Consider the following 20,483-nt stretch of genomic DNA (forward strand, 5'->3'; position numbering starts at 1 on the left):
CCTAGTCACTGTTGTGTGTTCTTGTCACCATGGTAACAGCCTTTCATGCCTGTATCCAAGGCAACCTGAATGTTTATATTATTACTTTATCAACTCTCTCTGTTCCCCTCCTAATGCATTTCGAATGTAAAAACACCCTCTGAACAACTGCTGACCGAAGCCTTCAGACAAAAATATGGACACCATGAGAATCACAAGAAGTTGCTCTACAACATGGTACAATTTATGTCTATGATTCAAAAATGTGTAATTATCGAGTCCAATCAAGATAGCCAACATTTGAATACAAGTTTAATGGTTGAACATTTTGTGAGCAGTTTGAAGGTTGAATGGTGTCTGTCAGTTAAACTATCACAGAGTTTTAGCCTTTCAAAGTTGAATGGGTTGAAAGGGCTCCACTATTCACTTTAATGCAAAACTCATTTTAGAAATTGTTAAATTGAAATATTTTAACTATTCGAAATTCGAATAGTTAAAATAGTTTAAAAATAGTTAAACACAAGTTGAAATGTAGTCAAATAGCTGAACAGAATGATAATTTAACAGTTTCTGTCGCTTAAAGTATGACAAAGAAGTTGAAGGTCAAAGTTGGGGGAGTTTGGAGAATATTCTCCATTCACTTTTAATGGGCTGAACATTTTAGAAAAAGCTTAATAGTTTAAAAATTAAAAATAGTGGAAAAGAAAGAAAGAAAGAAAAGAAAAATACAAGCACTGCACTGCACAAGGATTGCCTTGCAGCAATCAAACTAAAAAAATATTCTAAAGATTTACACTGTGTTGTTGACTGGTAAATAGCTGCCCAGCATTTCAAAGATAAGGTGTTGGCTGTTTAATACATATCTGTATTTGCCTAATATCCATACAGGCGGCTTTGTTGTTTGTTTGTTTGTTTTATATATTGAGATTATTGAAAAGAAAGTTGTATTTTCATTTTACCTAACAATAGATACATGATGAATTTTAGCAATTGAAAAACCTGTATTTAGCCTTTTTAGGCATTTAAATGTCCATCCATATAATTGACATATTAGGACCTTAACCAAAAGTTTTGTTTTTGGCTTAGAGGCGATGAGGAGGGCTGTATAGAAGGTGCAGTCCCCCTGACTTACTCTAGGGGCGTGTGCCTTATCTCTGCCTGAAAGGCGCTACGATGGGCCAGAAATACCCAGAAGTACCCACAGTTGGTCAATTTCACTTATCTGCCATTTTGTATCTTCACACTCCGGTTGGACGAAGTTGGTCGTTACTAAGAGAACAAATATGTGGATGTATACTTTGTCTTTTAATTTGCACCTCACGTCAAAGTGGATTAGAATTTAAGTTATTTGGTAAGGTAGCGAAACTCGCGGTTGACTGACAGCTTTTGTATTCGGACGGTTAGCCGTCTAGTTGGACTTCATCTTGTTTACGTTTTGCGGTAGCAGGGAAGCTAACGCTAACGACGTTAGCACAGTTTCCTGCTAGCTAAGCTAGCGAATAGCTGTCATAGCGTTAGCTTTCTGATCTGTGGCGAAATGGCGGCCAACACGGCACAAGCGACCCCTGGAACTAACTGGTAGGTCTTACTTCTGAAGTATAATGTAAATGTAGCATTACTCAATACAACAACATTATGTTATGATACGCCAAAGACGGTTAGTGCTAGCACAATCTTCAGTTAGCGTTATAATGTTAGCTTAGGTTTGGGTATTGGCACACCTAACGTTTCGTACAGGCCAGAAGGCCTGTTAGCTGTATAATATCGTTTAGGCTATTAAAGGTAGCGTTTAAATCGTCGAGTATAGGATTATATGTAGTTGTCTTACTTAAATTACAGTGAGACATGAGCACTCGAGGTCCAGCTTTTCTTTGTTTATTGTTGTTTGTGTTATATGCTTTGCTTCAACCCTGGTTATTAAAAAGACTGCGGTTAGATATGCTGTTAGATTATGCTGAGCGGAGGTTAATAAACAGTTTTGTTTTTAATTGACAGACTGGAAAGCGAACATCAACTTGGATAACAACACTTGGCTTTGTAAAGACAAAATAGACATGTTTTTATCATGATAAAGTGATTTAGTCGGTGTCTGTACCTCACTGTAAGACCTTTGGAGTTCGTTGTGTTTGTATTGTCATGTAATTACTTTGGATCATGTTTGGATAAATTCTTCAGGCTCCCATTACAAACTGTTTAATGTTTTTCTGTGTTGATGGCAGGTCCTATGGTCCTGGTGGAGATGACCAGGTTCATGAAAATCCAGAATGGGAGAAGGCAAGACAAGCGCTGGCGTCCATTAGCAAGAGTCAGACGTCTGCAAAGACTACACAAGCTAACCAGGCCACAGCAGAGGTCAGTTTTTACATTTTGCATTAAAATCCATTTTGACTTGCTTTAATTTGATGGTTAAAAACATCAGGTGACTAACAATGTTTATATGAAGAGTATGGTTATTGATTAGTGGCAATGAGCATGTCCTTTGAGATATCCATGCTAGAGGACTTTGCCTCTGTGTGGGTTGTAATAAGGCTATGTGGATGTGTGTTACTTCAGGCTGGCCAATTTCAGCCAGCAGTGAGTGACTCTGCTGCCATGCAGCAGCATTACTATCCCTGGTACCAGCAAACTCAGCAGCACTATCCTGGATACACGTATCCTTATGGCTACTACTATCCCATGGCTCCGGTAAGTACAAAGGAGGATTTTTGTTTTTTAAATCAAGATGGTATATAATGTTGTATATAAAAAAAAAATAAAGCCAGCTCATCAAATTGACAGCATAACTTTCTCTGAATTTGCAGTATGGAGGTGCATATCCACCAAATCAGTATGGAGTACCTCCAGGGCCATACCCAGGAACTCCAACTTCTAACGGACAGGTACACTATATGCATTTGCTTTGTAGTGCAAAGTCGTTATATAATTTCTGTAATTTAAGAAAATAGAATTAAGAGAGATGTTTTAAGTAAATGTTTAGCATCAAATCAGCAAGCAAAGCAATAAGTAGCTCAGACTTTTGCTGTCCTGCTCATATAGCATTTTCTTTCTTAACATAGCCTCCCCCAGTGCCTGGAATGGAAGACCAGTCCCCCAGCTACCCCACCCAACCTCAGCCTCCTCCCCCTGCTAATCCCCAACCACCACAGAGCCCAACCACCTCAGAGAAACCCCCACCTCCTCCACCCCCACCTATTCCTCCACCACCAAATTCCCAGTACCCCCCTCCTCCCACACAAAATCCTTACAATACCAGCAACTCCATTCCATATCCACCCGGGGACCCCAACCAAATGCAAGTCTACAATCATTCCCAGGGAAGGCCTAACTATGGCCAGAGTTTCCAGGCCCAGAACACCTACCAGCCCTCTCAGAATAACACCCAGCAACAACAAACCAGTCAGTATCTACCTGGTCTTGGCAGAGGAGATGGAAACAAAAACAAAAACCAAAAACAAGGACAGCAACTCTGGCACCGAATGAAACGTAAGATTTGCACTGCTGTGGGGTTACAAAGATATCACTGCTCACATGTTTTGAAGATGTTTCGCTGCTTATCCAAGCAGATTCATCAGTCCAGTCAGTCTAGAACTGATGAAGCTGCTTAGATGAGCAGTGAAATGTCTTCAGTAAAACTCTACAAGTTCAGACACCTTGCAATTCAATTCAATCAATTCAATCTTTACGTATATATGACCTGGATGACTGAGAATCTTCATCAACATACATTTTCAAAGATGTTTTAATGTTAGGTCGTTAATGTCACTGCATGTTTGAGAGACTGGAACGAAGGCAGAAACCAGAGGTTTTATTATTTAGCCAGGATGGCAGTTTAGTGATGCATCACAAAAAATAGCAAAAAGTAATAATGTTGTGCTTTTAACACTTACAGAAGCACCTGGGGCAGCTGCTGTGAAGTTTAATATTCCTAAAAGGCCCTATCAGGTTTCCACAGTTTCAAATCAGGCATTCTCTACTGGTGAGCAGCCTTCAGGGTTGAATCCAACACCTTCCTCTCCAGCCACTGCTAGTGCTGCACCTGGTGGTGCTCAGACACAGTAAGGATGAGTTTGACTTTAACAGTTGAAAGTCTTTATTAATCAGTGTAAATATATTGATTCTAATGTTTTGTCTCCAGACCTCAGGACTGGCCCCCAGCCATGAAAGAATATGTACAACGCTGTTTCACAGCTTGTGAGACAGAGGAAGACAAAGATCGTACAGAGAAGGTGCTAAAGGAAGTTCTGCAGGACCGGTTAAAGGATGGCTCTGCTTACACCATTGATTGGGCTCGGGAGCCTTTACCAGAGTGAGCTGATTTGCGTTTGCTTTGTATAGACATTGGCAAATTCTGAGATTAGTTACACAATCATTTTGTAGCTGCATTAAAAGTGATTCTTTGTGAGTTATTGGTAGTTCATTCTAAGACGTATGCCTTATTTGTTCTTGTAGCTTAAAGGTAAGGAAGTCTCACTGGGATGCCATTCCACCTCAGAGGACATCAGATAATACACTTAGTCGCGGTGGAAGTACTGTAGGTGCAGCTTCCAGAGGCAGGGGTGGGCACAGATTGGGACACTACAGGAATATCTTTTCTCAAAGGAGTCCATCTTCTAGTTCATCTCGATCCTCCTCCCGCTCACCATCACCTTCACATGGCAGGCACAGAGATCGCAGCAGCCAAAGGCATAGGCGCAGGTAAGGCTACTGTTTTTTTGTTTTTATTGTTACTGTGGACATCCTGTTTATTTTTTAATGATTTATGTATCTATGTGCTAGTGATTCTGACTCTCAGTCAGACAGCAGCATCTCCAGTGACCTGCGAACTCAGCTGTCAAGACGAAGCCAGAAAGGAGCACGTGGTCGTGGTAATGACCGGGAGAGAGGACGTGGAGGAAGAGGAAGGGGAGGAAAAGCCAACAGAGGAAGGCGGTAAATAAAACTACTACTTCAGTTTTTGAGAAAGAACTCAAATGGGGAAATGTTTTTTTCACTCTAATCTTTAACTTTTACTTTCAGAAACATGGCTGATGCCAATTCAGCTGGTGGTAAGAAGAGGAAAGGAGGTACTGCTGGACTGGATTTCCATGACCCTAACAGAGAAGCTAAAAAGCAGAGTAGAGCTGCTCGTTTCCACAAGCAGCTACGTTTAGAGCCGCTGGTCCTGTCCATCAATGCCCTGGACCTTCCCGATGGAACACAGGAGGGCCTTAGCTGGGAGGACTGCCCCATTGTTGGAACATGTCAGGACATCACTAAGCCCTACCTGAGGCTCACCTGTGCTCCAGACCCCTCCACTGTGCGCCCTGTGCATGTAAGTTGTACATTTGATATCTTGAATATATGGTTATTTCTAGCATTCTGCAGCAGAATGTACAATGATCCACATTTTAATTTATTTCCTGTATTTACTCAGGTGCTGAGAAAATCTCTGCAGGCTGTGAAAGCCCACTGGCAGACCAACCAGGACTACGCCTATGCCTGTGAACAGATGAAGTCCATACGGCAAGACCTCACAGTGGGTCATTTTTCTTTATCCTTCATTCTGTTTATTTTCAGTGTAACAGTCCGTTTGGATTTATTTTTCCTTTTTCCCTGTTCTAGGTCCAAGGAGTTCGTACTGACTTCACAGTGGAAGTGTACGAATGTCATGCACGCATTGCTTTGGAAAAGGTGGAGCTGTTTTTTTTTTTTTTTGTTTTTTTAAGTATTGTTACATTACCTTAAAGTAGTAACAGTTTTTTAAATGCTTGCTAAATTTTCTTTAGGGAGACCATGAAGAGTTCAACCAGTGCCAGACCCAGCTGAAGGCTCTGTATAAGGACAACCCCTCAGAGAATGTTGGAGAGTTTACAGCCTATAGATTGCTGTATTACATCTTCACTAAAAACTCTGGGGGTACGGTCACATCAACACTTTGTTTCTGCTTCCATGACATAATGGTACACAATGTTCATCCTTTGCCAATTTTAATGACCATTCATTCTCCTCATCAGATTTGACCACTGAGTTGGTGTACTTGACCCCAGCACTGCGGGCAGATGATTGTGTGGCTCATGCTCTTGCACTCCGTGCAGCCTGGGCATTGGGAAACTATCACCGTTTCTTTAAGCTCTACCTAGAAGCCCCACGGATGGCTTCATATCTTATTGACAAGTTTGTAGAGAGGGAAAGAAAGATTGCACTTCGGGCCATGGTCAAAACGTAAGTTATGCTCTCTATCTCAAGTGTCTAATTTTCTGTCCTTGCTTACTGATCTGTGATTTGTGTTTCTTCTGTCCACAGGTTCAGACCTGACTTGCCAGTGCAGTATGTGCAGTCTACTTTGGGTTTCCCATGTTTAGACTCCTGTATGGCCTTTTTAACTGGGCTAGGTGTCACCTTCACTCCCTCTGATCCCAGAAAGATAGACTGCAAAACCAGCACAGCCACATTGGCTGCCTCATAAGTGGGTGGGGAGTAGATTAGTGAAGGGAGATGTCAAGGGCCATTATGGATCCTTTATTGTTCAAAGCACTGCACTTCAGACACTTCAGACAGAGTAGTGTCAGGCTAACATCTGTATACTGTTGTCACACCACAAAGGCAGATGTATGAATGACAGAATGCTGCGTACCCATCACTCAGACATCGTTAGCTAGTTAGCTTGGTACATTTATGACTCAAGAAAAGGGAGGGAACAGTTAAGACTTGGGATCTCAGCACCTAGAGGCAAAGAAGTCAGATCAGGGATGCACTCATTCTCGTGGTTCCTGTTCCTTTACCCACCGTGAGATTTCAAAGCTAACAGTGTTCTATTATGTTTTTCCTTCCTCAAGTCAACAGCTCAAAGCCATGAAGATTCAAAGGGAAACTTTAAGTCATTCTTCCAGCTCCTCGCTATTTGAAGTCAATCACACAGAATCAAGTCAACTCTACTCTGTTTTCCTAGAGACTGTCAGAAGATGCCAGCAGTTTGAAAGCAGAAGTGGTGGTTTGTATTTCCTGCCCTGTTCCCTCATGGTATCCACAGCCGCCTGTTTGTCAGGTTCTTTGTCTCCATATGGCCCATAAATGGAATGGACTGAGCACTCTAGCCATGTTCCTGGTTAGTAGTATTCACCCCCTGGTCTCAGATATGAAATAATTGACCAGCAGCAAGAGAAGAGGCTTCAATCTGATAAGCATGGACTATGTGAATGATAACGTGTTCCTCAAGCTTCAGTCCTCACTCCTCTGGTAGATGTTCATCCCAGCTCCTGTATTCCAGCCACATCCCGTCCAACGTGATGAAGCCCAGCATTATGTGGGCTGTCTTAACCTGATCAGCCGTTCTTCAAAAGAAATAGCTGCCCTCTTCAGATTCTGCTGAAGGATGGATAATTCACGATGGAGCGACAGAGGGGAACCCTGCAGCTTCTTCAAGAGGAAATAAAGAGTGGTTTGTATGCACAGCTTGGCTGGTAAGAGAAAGAGACTTCTGGAAGGAGGTGGATGGCGGCACAAGTTTTCTGCTGTATTGTTTCATGTCTTGTATTTTTTTTTTTTTTTTTGGACCACAGTATTGGCTTTTTCCTTGAAAACTGAAAATCATGAAAGAGCTCTATTCAGGGTTGATATTTATGGGCAAATTATAACACATTTGACAATATCCCAGAATGCCAAAACCTAATTTGAGGCAATAGCAGACATTTTACCCCACAGACAAACACTGCTGTCTGATTTGAAGCAGTATTTAAATTAAGCTTTAATTTTGAAGTGAAGGTCCAACAGTACTAAAGACTGCTTTTATGTCCATTCTGGTGTCAGCAATATGACTGGAGCTTAATTCTAACAAACAGTTGTCAATAAAAATAATTGGTACAAGGCCTGTTAAGATAATTAAACAGTTTAGGAAATAAAAATGAAACAGACGCCTGTCATGTGACCTTTTTTGCTGCTTTTCACCAAACCCTGACAATTGAGGCTTTTTATTGACTACTGAAATCAAACGTAGTTCGCACATGATTAGCTTTTTATTGAACAGTATTAATCACCACTTAAGAACGTTTGTGGCATTGAAGTCTGTGGTGGCATTGATGACGGAGTGGATGCAGGCTTGCTGTACAATCTTCATGTTTACTTATCAGAAGAGTATATTTTTGTAAATATTGAATGATATTGTGGTTTCTTTTTTCAACTAGTGCATAGTATAGGTATTGCTTTTTTGTTCAAACATGGGTAAGTGTGATTTTCTGTGTTTTTTTCTTGGTTTGACAAAACCCTTAGACCATTTATGTGGATTTTTTGACTTAATGCAGACAGGATTGGATTGTGTGCTACTGTATGTGTGTCACCATCATCAAAGTGGAGTTTCTTAGTCAGTGCTAACTCAGTATAACCTGAAAACATCAGCAGATCTTTAGACCTGATTCTGACCCTTGAGTTTGTCATGATTGGTGGCCAAATGCATGCAACGTTAACACCTTTGGCAACAAGTTATCAAGTAGACCTAAGACTGTTCGTTGTTGACCATCATTTTAACATTTTGTTATGACAATGATCTCAACATGTATCCTTTCTTTCCTTCTCCCTTTCCCCTCAATTATCTTGTCCTCTTCGCTGCTCCTCCCCCCCCAAACACCACCAGACTTCTCATTCTTCAGCTTGTAGTACTGCTGCACTGCAGGAGCACACGGGAGTGGTGATAAGTGGGCGAACCTCCTCCAGACTCCGCCGGAGAGTGAATTGTGAGCAATCCAAGTCTTGGTTTTGACCCACTCAAGTTGAAGCCTCACAGCTCTTAAAATACATGGGAGCCTCACATAATGAAATGTGGAACTTCTGCTGCTAATGTGATTTTTGCTGCTAAATCAAATATTTAAAAAGCTTCTGTGTGCAACATGAGATACAGCTGTTGTAGTTTTAAAAACACCCGATGCCCGATGATTGACTGAGATACCATGTACCGTTTCTGTTTGTCCAGATGCATTTACCCTTTGAAATAATTGACCCACAGCTGCTGATTTACTTTTTTTTTTTTTTTTTTTTTTTTTTTTGCTCTTTCATATGTCAGGACCCATTTGGCTTTTGTTTGTTAAGATAAAACACGTCTTCAGTCGATTACAGAGCTTGTAGTTTATCTCTTAGACTCAAATAAATGTGTCTGGACATGCAGAGCCTTTTATAATCCTCTAAAATCACCTACATTTAGGAACCATTTTTAAAATGTGCGTTCTTAAAGTTTCTCATTTGACACTTGCTGGTGTGTGCTCCCATGCTTAGAGTATTTCCTTTCACATGCTTGACTGATTGTAAGATTTTTTTGTTTATGCAGGATTGAACTGTGTACATTTAATGTCTCAGGTTTTCAACAGTGAAAAAGCCCTGGATGTTTGCTTTTTTATTTTATTTTTTTATTTAGTTACATAGAAGGCTTCACCACCAGATGACTAACAGAACACATTTCCATTTAGTTTTTCCCCTGGTTTCTGTATTGTTTGCTCCCATGTTACTGTACACCTCCATCAGTCTTTGTAACGCCTTCCTTGATATTTGACAGTTGATCGTCCATCTTGCCCCCTTCACCTCTTTTCATTTTCTTGTCTTTGTTTGAAATGGTCTTTTCTCAGTTTCTCCTCCTCCCTGCATGACAACCTCTCCCCCTCTTCTTCTGCTTTCTCCTACAAACATCTAACCAGTATTTGTTATGTTTTCATTCTTGATCTTCCTCCTATGTTGAGTATGTTTGTGACTGTTTGCTGTGTGCAGCTAGTCATTCTCACTAGTAAGTATTGTACAACATCGTCTGCAGTGCTTCAATATTTTACTAACAGCTGAAGGTTTATCTCCAAGTCCTCCTTATCCCGCCCCCATTCCCATCACATACAGGTCTAATATGACAAACTGCCATTTTTGTAAATATTGTGTAAATATTATCTTTTGATAAAATTCAAATAAAAGTCAACTTAAATGATCATGTGTTTTTATTTTGTTTGTTTTATCGCTGATAAAGATTTTGAGCAGTTCTGAACAGTAGACCACAAACTATTCCAGTTGTGTGAGAAGTTTATTGTGAAATGCTGTTAATATGGAGTGACAGGGATCTGTGACACTGTGGGCACTAGAACTCTGTTCAGATTTCTCTTCCTGCAGCTGATGTTTTTGACTCAAGGTAAAACATCTGAGGTGAATTGTAGCTGATAAGGACAGGTTAATGTTCCATTAAAGAAAGGAAAGGTGTTAAAATGACAACAAGTACAGCAGGGATAGAAAAAAACAGGAAGTACATGCCATTAGTGAAGAAAAGGGAAAAAGCAGGCATGCCGAGAAAAGCCAAGTGGAAAAATGTCAAGAGCATTGAAAGTACATTTCCAACATGTTTGCATAAACCACTGACAGAGACTGGTTTATATGTGCTTTAAATACAGAAATGTTCCATCTTATCCTGAATCACTCATAAACTGGTTACCAGCTGGATAAATGATTAATCTGTTTTCATGAAATCAAGCCAGCCTTAAAGAGAAAGAGCTTGTAAGGGAAAAAAGCATAAAGAGCAATGAAAAGCTGAGCTGCAAATCTACAGAAAGACTAAAAACTAAAGGAATAAAATCAGAGGTAGTAAGAGGAGGCAAAGACATGTATGCAACAAACTTATATAGATCTAGAAATTATACAGCAGCAGGACAGATAGTGTCATGCAAAAAGAAAAGGTAACACTCAAGAAAGAAAGCAGAAGAAAGAAGATGACAACCTAGAACTAAACCTATATAACTACATACATAATAAGCTTAGAAAGTGTCGAAATTAGAGAAAAATGGCCAAACATGAAAAACAGGTGCAGAGCAGCTTGACCAGAGGGGGGGAATAGGAATGAGGCAACAAGGCAGTAAGCACTGCAATGACAGGTTGTTTCAGTTTCTATATGAGGCCTGAAGCGAGTCATCCAGTCTCTTGACATACAGTGTGCTGTTTTATATTCAACTGTAAGAGTGATTTTCTTTGAAGGAGACTTTTGTTTTTTTGCAACAGCTGTGTGCAGAAACATAAAACAACAAATCGAAAACAGTGACAAGAAAGAGATGAAAAGCAGTTTTGATAGATGAGGATGAAAACAGTCAATAAAGAGTATAAAAGGAAAAGGAAAAATGTTTATTAAGAGGTAAACATCAAACAAAGCAGAAAGGAGTGAAACAAAACAGTCAAGGCCAGGAAGAGCGAAGAGAAACAAGAAGTCATTCAACAGTTCTGGAGGAAGGAAGCAGAAAATACAGGAGACGACAGTAAAGCAGCAGAAAAGATGAGAAAATGGTTAAAAATATATATTTATATGTATATTCTTCTGATGCGGTGCCTTTCAGCGAGGCATTAATTCTAAGAAACTGAAATGTTAGTTTGGATTTATGGACAGAAAGGTTGGGAAAGAAAAGAAATCATAGATACCAAAATGTATGAGAGGTAGATTGTTAGAAAGAAAAAAAAACAATTCCCAGCTACATCCAGACAAACAGCAGGTCTGTAATAATGCTATCAGTGTCACAGTTCTGTCTCAACTTACTGAACAATGTAGATGTGTCACCACACATATGCTCACACACACACACGCACACACACACACACACTCAAAAACAGATTCAGTAAATAACTGTACAAAACATCTTTTTGTACAGTTTGACCCCTGAAACTTGAAAAATAATCCCCCATAATCTTTCTCACAGTATTTTCAACCAGCTCCTCTAGCATGAGCCATCTACCAATATCCATATAATATTACCAATCAATAATCTATAAATTACATTACATCCTCTTCCATGTGCTAAGGGTTTCTTCAGCAGAGTGGACAGTGAATGGGTCCGACGGCATTTACAGCTTCAGTCTGTTTAGTCTCTGGAGGAGAGGTTGTGATGAAGATGCCACTTTCAGTTAAGGTTTCAGGATCTCATAACCTGTCCAGCAGCGTCCATGGATCAGCCAATCCCAGGGTAACCTCAAGATGTCTCCTCCTCTCGACACACCTTTACTGGGTGGCCTAGTACGGGGTGAAGCGGTTGTATCCTCCTCTGTACAAACTAGCCTGTTGACAAAACCAACCTGACTATAGTTAACCACAGTTACAAGAAAACAGAGGCTGTGCATGTTTTTGACTTGGCTCACCATTGTGCCTACTCCATATGTCGTTGTTGGTCCAACCGAGTGGTGATAAGGATCTGCTGCTGCGTAAACCCGTCCATACCTGCTCAAAAAATAAGAACATGAAGCCCAAACGAATACAATACTAAGTGAAATTAGCATACTTTTGACTTTGGTACCACATTATACCACAAGATAATAATAGTGAAGGTGCTTAAATCTGTGCTGAGTTTGGTTTGTCTGCTTACCCATCACTGTAGGTTGCTGTGGCTGCAGATGCGGACTGAGCCACTCTGTATGCTGTAGGGTAGCCACCCTGCATGGGAATGATGACATGAGCTACAGGACCTGATTTATCAATTTAAAAAAGGATGAATGTGTAGCTACTTACATACACCTCAGCTCCGTACAGTCCATCCTGATACACAACCCTGAACAAAACCAGATGAAATATTACATGTTGTTTAAAGCTTGTTGTTGTTTAAAGCTAAATGTTGAGCAGCCGTAGAGTCCTACCCAGGGTATGTGGGCACAGCAGTAGGTGTGGCTGCAGCAGAGCGAATGGTGTTGTAGACAGCTCGACCTCGGCCTCGCAGCGCAGACCCCCTGTAGGCCAAAGTGGGAGTTGCTACTGGGTATGGAAAACTGGCAACTAGAACAGCAAAAGAGAGAGAAAATTAAGCAAATAATATAAACTACACACAGTGGTTTTCTTCAAGGAATAATTTACCAGTGTCTGCTTACCTGTATAGAGTTCAGGAGCATACATCGCCCCCATGACAGGATTTATCTTCCACCCAGAAGCTACAGACAGAGAGAGGCATATTGCATTTATGTTCCTACTCACTAGTCGCTGTAACATATGATCTTTACCGAGGTGTTTCTTACTTGAAAGTTCACCGTTGACGAGAGGTGTCTGTGGTTTCTTGGTAACTACTCTTGCAGTGGCATTATTTACCTGGACAGACAAGTAAGAAGAAAAAAGCCATTATGATGCAGAATTATTCTCCATAATGTGGAAAACTACAGAACAACAGAATCCCTTTCTCACCTCGATTTTTCTGCCCTCCACGATTGTCCCATTCAGTTTTTCTCTTGCTCGGTCAGCTTCAGTTGCGCTCTCAAAAGTGACAAACCCAAAGCCCTGCATGTTCAAATAATTCATGTTCATTTGTATTTTGTCAAAAAAAACTTCAATTACAGTATTGTTGTGTTGCTCACCTTTGACCCCCGTTCATTGAAGATAATTTCTACATCAAGGATCTTGCCAAATTGCTGCAGTTGTTACATTTTTACATCAGTATTACAAAATTCTGTCTGTCATTTTAATTTAATGGTACTTTGAATGTCCTACCCCGAACATCTGGCGGAGGTCTGGGTCTCTGAAGCGAAATGGGATGTTGGAGACATGGAGGCGTTTTGGCTGGGTCTTCCCCGACCCCTCCTCCTCACTTCCACTTCCTGCTCCACCCCCTGATGACACCGATACACTGAGAGACTGGGGGTCAGAGGTCACAGGGGCCAAAGCATCCTCCTGTTAGTGAGAGAGTATGAAAAGGGAAAAGAGGGAGGGAAAGAGGGAGACAGGAGCCGAAACACGTGGAACGACAGAAGAACGGACGAGAGGAGAGGGGACGTAAAGACCACAAGAAAAAACAGAAAAGATGGAAAACAAAAGATGGAGAGGGTATGAATGAGATGAGATAGGTGAAGAAAAATGGGGAGAGGGCATCAGTAGAAAAGCAAAGACAGAAAGGAAAAAAAGTCAATTCAACAAATCCAGAATCAGATTTTCTGTGTGAAGATTCAGTTGCGTAAGCATCACATCACATTAAAGCAAAGATCATCATCATGAGGTCAAGTGAACCAAACCAAGTTCAACCAGCATTCAGCAACCAGTGATCCTTCTCAGGCAAATGTAAGGAGGCGTGAAAGGGGCTCCATTTTTTTAGTGAGGCGTCTTTGAATACATGCCCATAGAAGAGTTTAAAGACCTAGTACTCTAACAAACTACATGTGCTCACTCCAGCTGTGGTAAAGAAAAAAAAAAAACGTTTAAAACTTCCCTAAAAACAGAAATTTAGTCTCCAACAGGTGAATAAAAAACCCTGTGATATCTGAATTATGTACACTGCCCCATGCAGAACAATTCAAGGACATTCACTATCCCACAATGCACCACGATGCTAGTGTGCGTGTGTGTGTGTTGTGGTCAACCAGTATCGTCAACCATTTGCAAAACAAAAGTGTTAAAAAAATAATTTTTCAAAGATGAATGAGACCAAACATGTGAATGAAAAGATCTGCAAGAAAGGCAACAGAGGAGTGTGAGCGTCAGCAGCATGAGGGAGAAAGCAGAGAGCACAGGAAAGGAACAGAACTAATGGAAAAGCATGGAAATAAAAAAGTACTGGAAAATGTACTACTCTAATAGAAATAAGAACTGCAGAATTAAGTATTAGCAAACTAGTAGAAAAAAAGGCCTCAGTGCAGCAGGGAAGTGTACATTTAAACCAAAGTAAACAAGGCAAAGAAGGTGCGCAAACAGCTTGAAACAAAAGAGGGTGATGGGGGGGGGGGCAGATCTGAAGGTCAGTCTGGGGTCACGGTGCTGCTTTTCTGCCAAAGGTTAAAGGTCATTTGTCAAGGAGCATAATTAATCAGTTGGGGATAGATAGAAAAAAAAGTACTGAAACACATTCACCCGGGGAGGCATTGTACAAACACACACAGTACACTACACTGGCTAGCTGTGGCTCACTACCGTGGACAGCAGACCATCACATCCACTCAGACACCACACATACACAGGCTAGAGTGAAGAGGAGTGGGACACGGGGAGAGAGGGTTGAGTTGGGTGGTGGTGTCATGTCACGATGCAGAAATGTGTTCTGGACCTGAATGATATTTCAGAGGGGGAAAGGGGGGGTCATCTGGCCAGCCTCCCCGGCCCCCCCCTTTGACCCCCTCCCTCCATGGCGTCGTCTCAACTTTTCCCCGAAAATCAGCGTTGACCCAACTTTGTCAGGGGCTCTAGTAATAAAATATATAGATGGGGCCACAAAACACCATTTATGAGAGGAGGAAGAGAGATATGCTGCAGAAGCAGGAAACAGAGGCGACCTGATGCAGCTCTGTTGTTATCAGGCTGCAGGAGACATAACTGCACATCATATCACAACTGCAATGCAAAACCTTTATTTTAAGACCAGTTCATGTCTAAAACAAACTGCAAAAAATACATTAAAAGAAAAAGCCTCCAAAATCATCTACATATCAACTTGTTTTCAACATTGCTTAAATTTAGATATTCCAATGGTGGACATGGAGACAGCCCCATAACAGAAAAAAGAGAAATATTTTTCAGATGTCTGAACTAATTTCAATAAAAAGTGTGTTACATTTGTAAACATGTGAAAAATGTTTTTAATTTCAGAGTATTTATGTTGAAGTTTGCAGTGAGAACCTTAAAGATTATTATTAAGAATATGTACTGCCTTCATTAATCACAGCTGTAAAGCATACATTTCACAGCTGTAACCCTGAAAGCCAACCTCTTTTACTACCAGCTAAATAAGACACATGGGAGGAGAAGTCAGGTTTTATTTTCAACGACAATTTGCCTCTCAGCTGTCCCCCCACTTTGCTGTGTGGCATTTCCGTACAAGGACACCACAGTGGAGGCGGGGCTCTAAATATAGAAGGAAACTCTATCTGGCCATGCTCCTCTGGTAGGACATGTGGGAGGACTACCTGTGGCAGCAGATCTGCTTGTCACATTAACATACTGAAGACTGTGTTTTATGTGAACTCCTTTAGCAACGTCACTAATTGCTCTTACCGTGCTGCTTGATGTCAGAGGGTCCGACCCATCATGCTGAGGGCCCTGATAGACTCTGAGCTGGGGATGCTCGGGGTACTCTGAACCGGCGTGTGCAGAGCTGAAGTCGAGACTCGGCAGTCTGCCTGCAGATGCTGGTGCACCTTGGCCTGGTGCGGAGTAAGAGGGAGGTGGAGCGTAGACCTGAGGCAGGGCAGGGTCTGCGCTGCCTGGGCCGGCCTCCTGAGTGGGGGCCCCCTGTGGAAGAGAGAGAGAGAGAGAGAGAGAGAGGAATGAGCCACTGATTGCAGTCATGCCATATCAGATGACAGACGATGTAAACACACTAACCACCAAATGTTGTTTTGGTGCTGTCAGTCCGTGTTATACAATAATAACACTACACAGCCTCTTTCTGCATGTAGAGTTAAATACATTCAGAAATATCCCTGAGGTTGTTGTATTAGTTTGAGTTTTTTTCTGGAAAAAAAACTTGACTCATGACCATGGACTGTACAAGCTTAATCAGGCCACCATATTTATAGTACATATTGCATATTTGCATATTTATAGTTCAGATTACACCAATTAGAGAAGTAAAGAATCTCTAACCAGTGCTTATCACAGAATGACACAAAAGGAAGCAGAAAAAAGAGGAGACAGACTATCATGACATACATACACTGTGGTGTGTGTGAGGAATGTGTGTGTGTAATAAAACAGAAATAGTGGTACAGTAGAGCTAATTAGTCTTATAAGCCAAACATTAAGTTTTGCTACTTCACTTACAGTCATACAAACAGCTTTCAAAGTCTACAGCACAAACCATTGACTGACTATTACAGGGTAAACTCAGGTGACTTCATTAAACATCAGTATTAAACTAGATCATCATTCTCACTCTGTGCTGTTCCATGTCTGCTCTGGCTAAAACATGAACTGAATACTTTACTACAAGTCAGGATCAGCTCACTTTAAAATAAACCTATTGACCCTCTAAATCACTATGAATTAAAATATTCCAACTATTTCCTTTTTCAAGACTAAAAGAAAACAAAATTCAAACACACACACACACACACTACAGCCCATCAGTGAATCAGTAAAATCATCCTCTTACCCCCTTACTGCATTCCTCCACCTCTGATGCATTGTCCAACAACTGCTGCATGTTTTAATGCCAGCTGACCACCCGCCCACTGCACCATAAGTTCTGCTCATCCACCAATCACATCAAATGATTGCCAGAACAATAGGACTGGGGAGGGGGAACACCAGCTGTGGACATCTGTAACTGTCAATCACCTTGTTACCCCCACCCTCCACCCAACACACACACACACACATTACAGACAACAGACAGCTCTTGCTTCAAGATGAGGTATTTATGAGTGTATGTTCTACACAGTTCATCATGTTAAAGGGCACCTCTCCGAATATCAAGTGTGAGAAGTCAGCATCATTTTAAACTGTAAATAAGTTCATATAATAAAGCATTGCCTATCGTACTCAGATACTAAACTGCTCTGTCAATATTTTATCATATTTAGAGACGATGGGAGGAGATCTTCAATATGAACCCCTGAGTTTTAGTTCATACCCAGTGATTTCTGTTGCAGTGCTGCTATTTTCACTTTAATTAAAGAACTTCCTTTTCAGTAACAACATTGGTGTGTGACCTTATAAATGATATGAGTCAGCCAGCATCGACTACAATTACAACTCTGCACTATTATCTCATAATGTCTCGTATCTATCAGCTGTTGCCCTTGAGAGGTGTGGAAAATTAGAGATTTGTAGATGCAGAAGCGGAATAACAGGAAATCTGATGAGACACAGTTGAGTAAAGGACGTGACTGTCAGTCAAACTGCTACATCTGTGAATGTTTTCTCTGGCTGGTAGAAACCCTGTCACTGTTTACATAGCTGCCATTCTGTCATAAAGCGAATTTCAGTGACATTTCTATAAGTGAATGTCATTTTTTTTGGATCAAAGTGAGCCAGGGATAATATTAGGCTACAGCTGAACACAGATGTAATGTACATGAGGAGTCCAGTTGTGTACTTGGATGTATATTGTAAATTTAAAAGCCAAAAAAACAACAGTTGTGTAAGACAGTGGCCTACTTTACCTTATTAGCATGCTACCAACTAGCTACCAAATACCTCTAAACACAAGGTGACTGAGGCAGGCAGTGAATCAACTTAATTCATCTGTGAACAGCTGTACAGAAATCTGTTCAATAGAAAGTGACACATGTCAAAGTTAACTTCAAAGACCAAACACAGTGATAGAATGCAGAAGTGACTCTGTCTCATCTCAGTGCAGTCATTCAGCAAGGCTAGCCTGGCTAACTATCATGCTGCAACATGTTCCCAAACATGTCAACACTAACTTGTGCCTGCATTGTGTGTCCTATTTATCTCACCAACAAACAATCTATGGCAGCCTCGACAGATGAGTGAAGATAGCACAGACTGTTAGATATCACTGTCAATCCTCTCTTCCTTTTTTTTTCCACAGACTTTCAGGCAACCGTCTCTGTTCTCTCTACTCCTCACAGGCTTTTTTTTTTTTTTTGATGGCCATTTGTTCCCTCTTTCTCTCGTCTCCCTGCTCAGCTGTCAGTTTGTGGTCAAAGGTCGACAGCTCGGAACCAGGTGCCTGCTGAGACAGCTGCCACAGGATTTACACAAGGCGACGCTAACTGCAGATGTGGCCTTTCAGAGCTGGCTGAGTTACAAACGTTAACAACCAGCTTTTCAAATGAAACTGAATATCTTTATTTTCCATGTATCCATTGATTCCTTCTGCACAGGCTGCTTTAACAGATACTGTTGGCTTTACAGTTGAAGATGAGGACAAGCAGTGAGAGATGACAATGTGTGCCGTCATGAAACAGATGCTCCACTTCAATCATACAAAAACGTTTGAGAAAAGACTGAAGCCACCCCTAAAATGTCATGTATGCATGTATTTATACAAGCTTATGTAATGTTTGCCATGTTTCCTTAAGCTTTCCATCTACATGTATAAAATAAAAACAATATGATTATTATGCTTGAATAGCTACCGAACATTCGTACCTATTTTAAGTGCACATTTGACAGCAGCAAACAAGATAGGTGACAGAATCTCTTCCTGTGATTATCTGCTCAGGAAAGGAGGGCTAAAAATACAGCTGGTGTGAAGCACAGAGACAAGGTAGAAAGATACCAGACGCGCTGTGGCATTAATGGTATGTCAGGGACACTTGCTGCCACTGCTGTAGACCAGCGGACTAAAGATAACCCCTCGTGTGTCCTTACTATAAAATAAATAAGATGTTTTGCAATCAGCTCCCATCAGGCCTCTTTCTCCTTATTTAACCTGCCCAGAGACATAAAGTAACTCATCAGTAAACTAAACAAGATTAAAAAGGTGACTCGTAAAGACAAGCAGGACCCTCAGGTTTCCTCTGTAAGGTCTTTCTCCTCTTGACTTTGTGACTCTGACAGTGATTTCTGACTAACAATAAAAACTCCTTTAGACGAAATGACTGATCAAGTGTTATTAATAAATAATAGTTATAACAGCATATTTAGCCCTGTGAAATATATGTAAAAAATTTGATATTGCTTAGTGATAGTAAAGTAACAGGATTAACAAACATTTTAACAAAAATAAAATTAAATACAATTGAAAACTGTCTAAGGCCACTTAGGATCTTTTGGACATATTATTAACCAGCATTGATTTGTTACTCCTAAGGTTACACACATAGGCCTCTGAATCCTACGTCCCATTACACAAAGGTTTATTATAGAGGATGCTTAATGTTGAAGGCTTGACAAAGATTTCTGTGATATTGTGGGAATTAAAGAACAAATGAAGAGGAGTTTACCTGAACTATGCTGGGGTAGCATGTGGTTGTCTGAGGATAGACAGGGAGTCCATAAGGCTGGAGGATCACAGTGGGCGAGGAGAGCATGGCCAAAACAAAAACACCACGCACAAGAAAACAGGGATCAGAGGAAGATGGGAGGAAAAGGAAAGCAGGGGAATAGGAAGGGTTGATAAGCACGCAGAAGAGCAAGCACTCAGGCCGGTGGGGAAAAAAGAAGAAAAATCTCAACAGGAGGAAACAGTAAATCCAGTAGCGTTTAAGTGGAAATTAGGTTAAGACTCCTTTACACCTCACAGGAGAGTCTAACAAGAAAACACAAGGAAACTCCAGAAAATCATCAAATCCCTGTCAGGAAAAGACAGGATACAGAGCAGTGAAAGAGAAAGCAAGTGAGCTTCTGTGTGTCCATCAGTTGATCGTACAGTCTGACAGACAGAAACACATGCTCAGGGTCCCATTTCAGAGTTATATAAATAGTCACCCATGTCCTTCTCTCTGAGTTTACCATCTTACCTCTCTCACCCTCACACACTTTGTAATGCAAGATGGCTCAACACATGTAATGGATTTTGTAAAGTCATGTGGAGTATAATAAAAGAGAAAACCTTGAGTTCAAAGCAGGTATCCTGCATTGTTTGTGTACTCTTCAATAAAGTTACACGTTTTGCCGTCAAAAGCTTTGAGTGAAATTTCTAATTCGATCATTAACAAAG

The 20,483-nt window shown here is 40.9% G+C and overlaps 2 protein-coding genes across 2 annotated transcripts; one reads left to right on the forward strand and one right to left on the reverse strand.

Annotated features, from left to right (window-relative positions):
• The first annotated feature begins 1,159 nt into the window (after positions 1-1,159).
• leng8 (leukocyte receptor cluster (LRC) member 8) lies at positions 1,160-7,864 on the forward strand. Its single transcript, XM_028424957.1, has 15 exons — positions 1,160-1,557; positions 2,199-2,331; positions 2,533-2,664; positions 2,781-2,858; positions 3,036-3,462; positions 3,869-4,034; positions 4,115-4,285; positions 4,429-4,674; positions 4,756-4,908; positions 4,996-5,290; positions 5,393-5,494; positions 5,581-5,649; positions 5,745-5,874; positions 5,973-6,180; positions 6,262-7,864. Exons 1-15 carry the CDS (start codon positions 1,517-1,519, stop codon positions 6,422-6,424), a joined length of 2,514 nt encoding a protein of 837 aa, XP_028280758.1. The 5' UTR covers positions 1,160-1,516; the 3' UTR covers positions 6,425-7,864.
• A 3,200-nt stretch (positions 7,865-11,064) lies between these two features.
• On the reverse strand, positions 11,065-20,242 carry rbfox1l (RNA binding fox-1 homolog 1, like). Its single transcript, XM_028426096.1, has 12 exons — positions 19,768-20,242; positions 15,905-16,141; positions 13,418-13,597; positions 13,285-13,338; positions 13,115-13,207; positions 12,952-13,021; positions 12,808-12,867; positions 12,580-12,715; positions 12,455-12,494; positions 12,312-12,379; positions 12,088-12,166; positions 11,065-12,007 (listed from the first exon to the last, which is right to left on the reverse strand). Exons 1-12 carry the CDS (start codon positions 19,852-19,854, stop codon positions 11,963-11,965), a joined length of 1,149 nt encoding a protein of 382 aa, XP_028281897.1. The 5' UTR covers positions 19,855-20,242; the 3' UTR covers positions 11,065-11,962.
• Positions 20,243-20,483: the final 241 nt, after the last annotated feature.

The sequence above is a fragment of the Parambassis ranga genome, chromosome 16 (assembly GCF_900634625.1).
Source record: "Parambassis ranga chromosome 16, fParRan2.1, whole genome shotgun sequence".
Lineage (NCBI taxonomy): Eukaryota > Metazoa > Chordata > Actinopteri > Ambassidae > Parambassis > Parambassis ranga.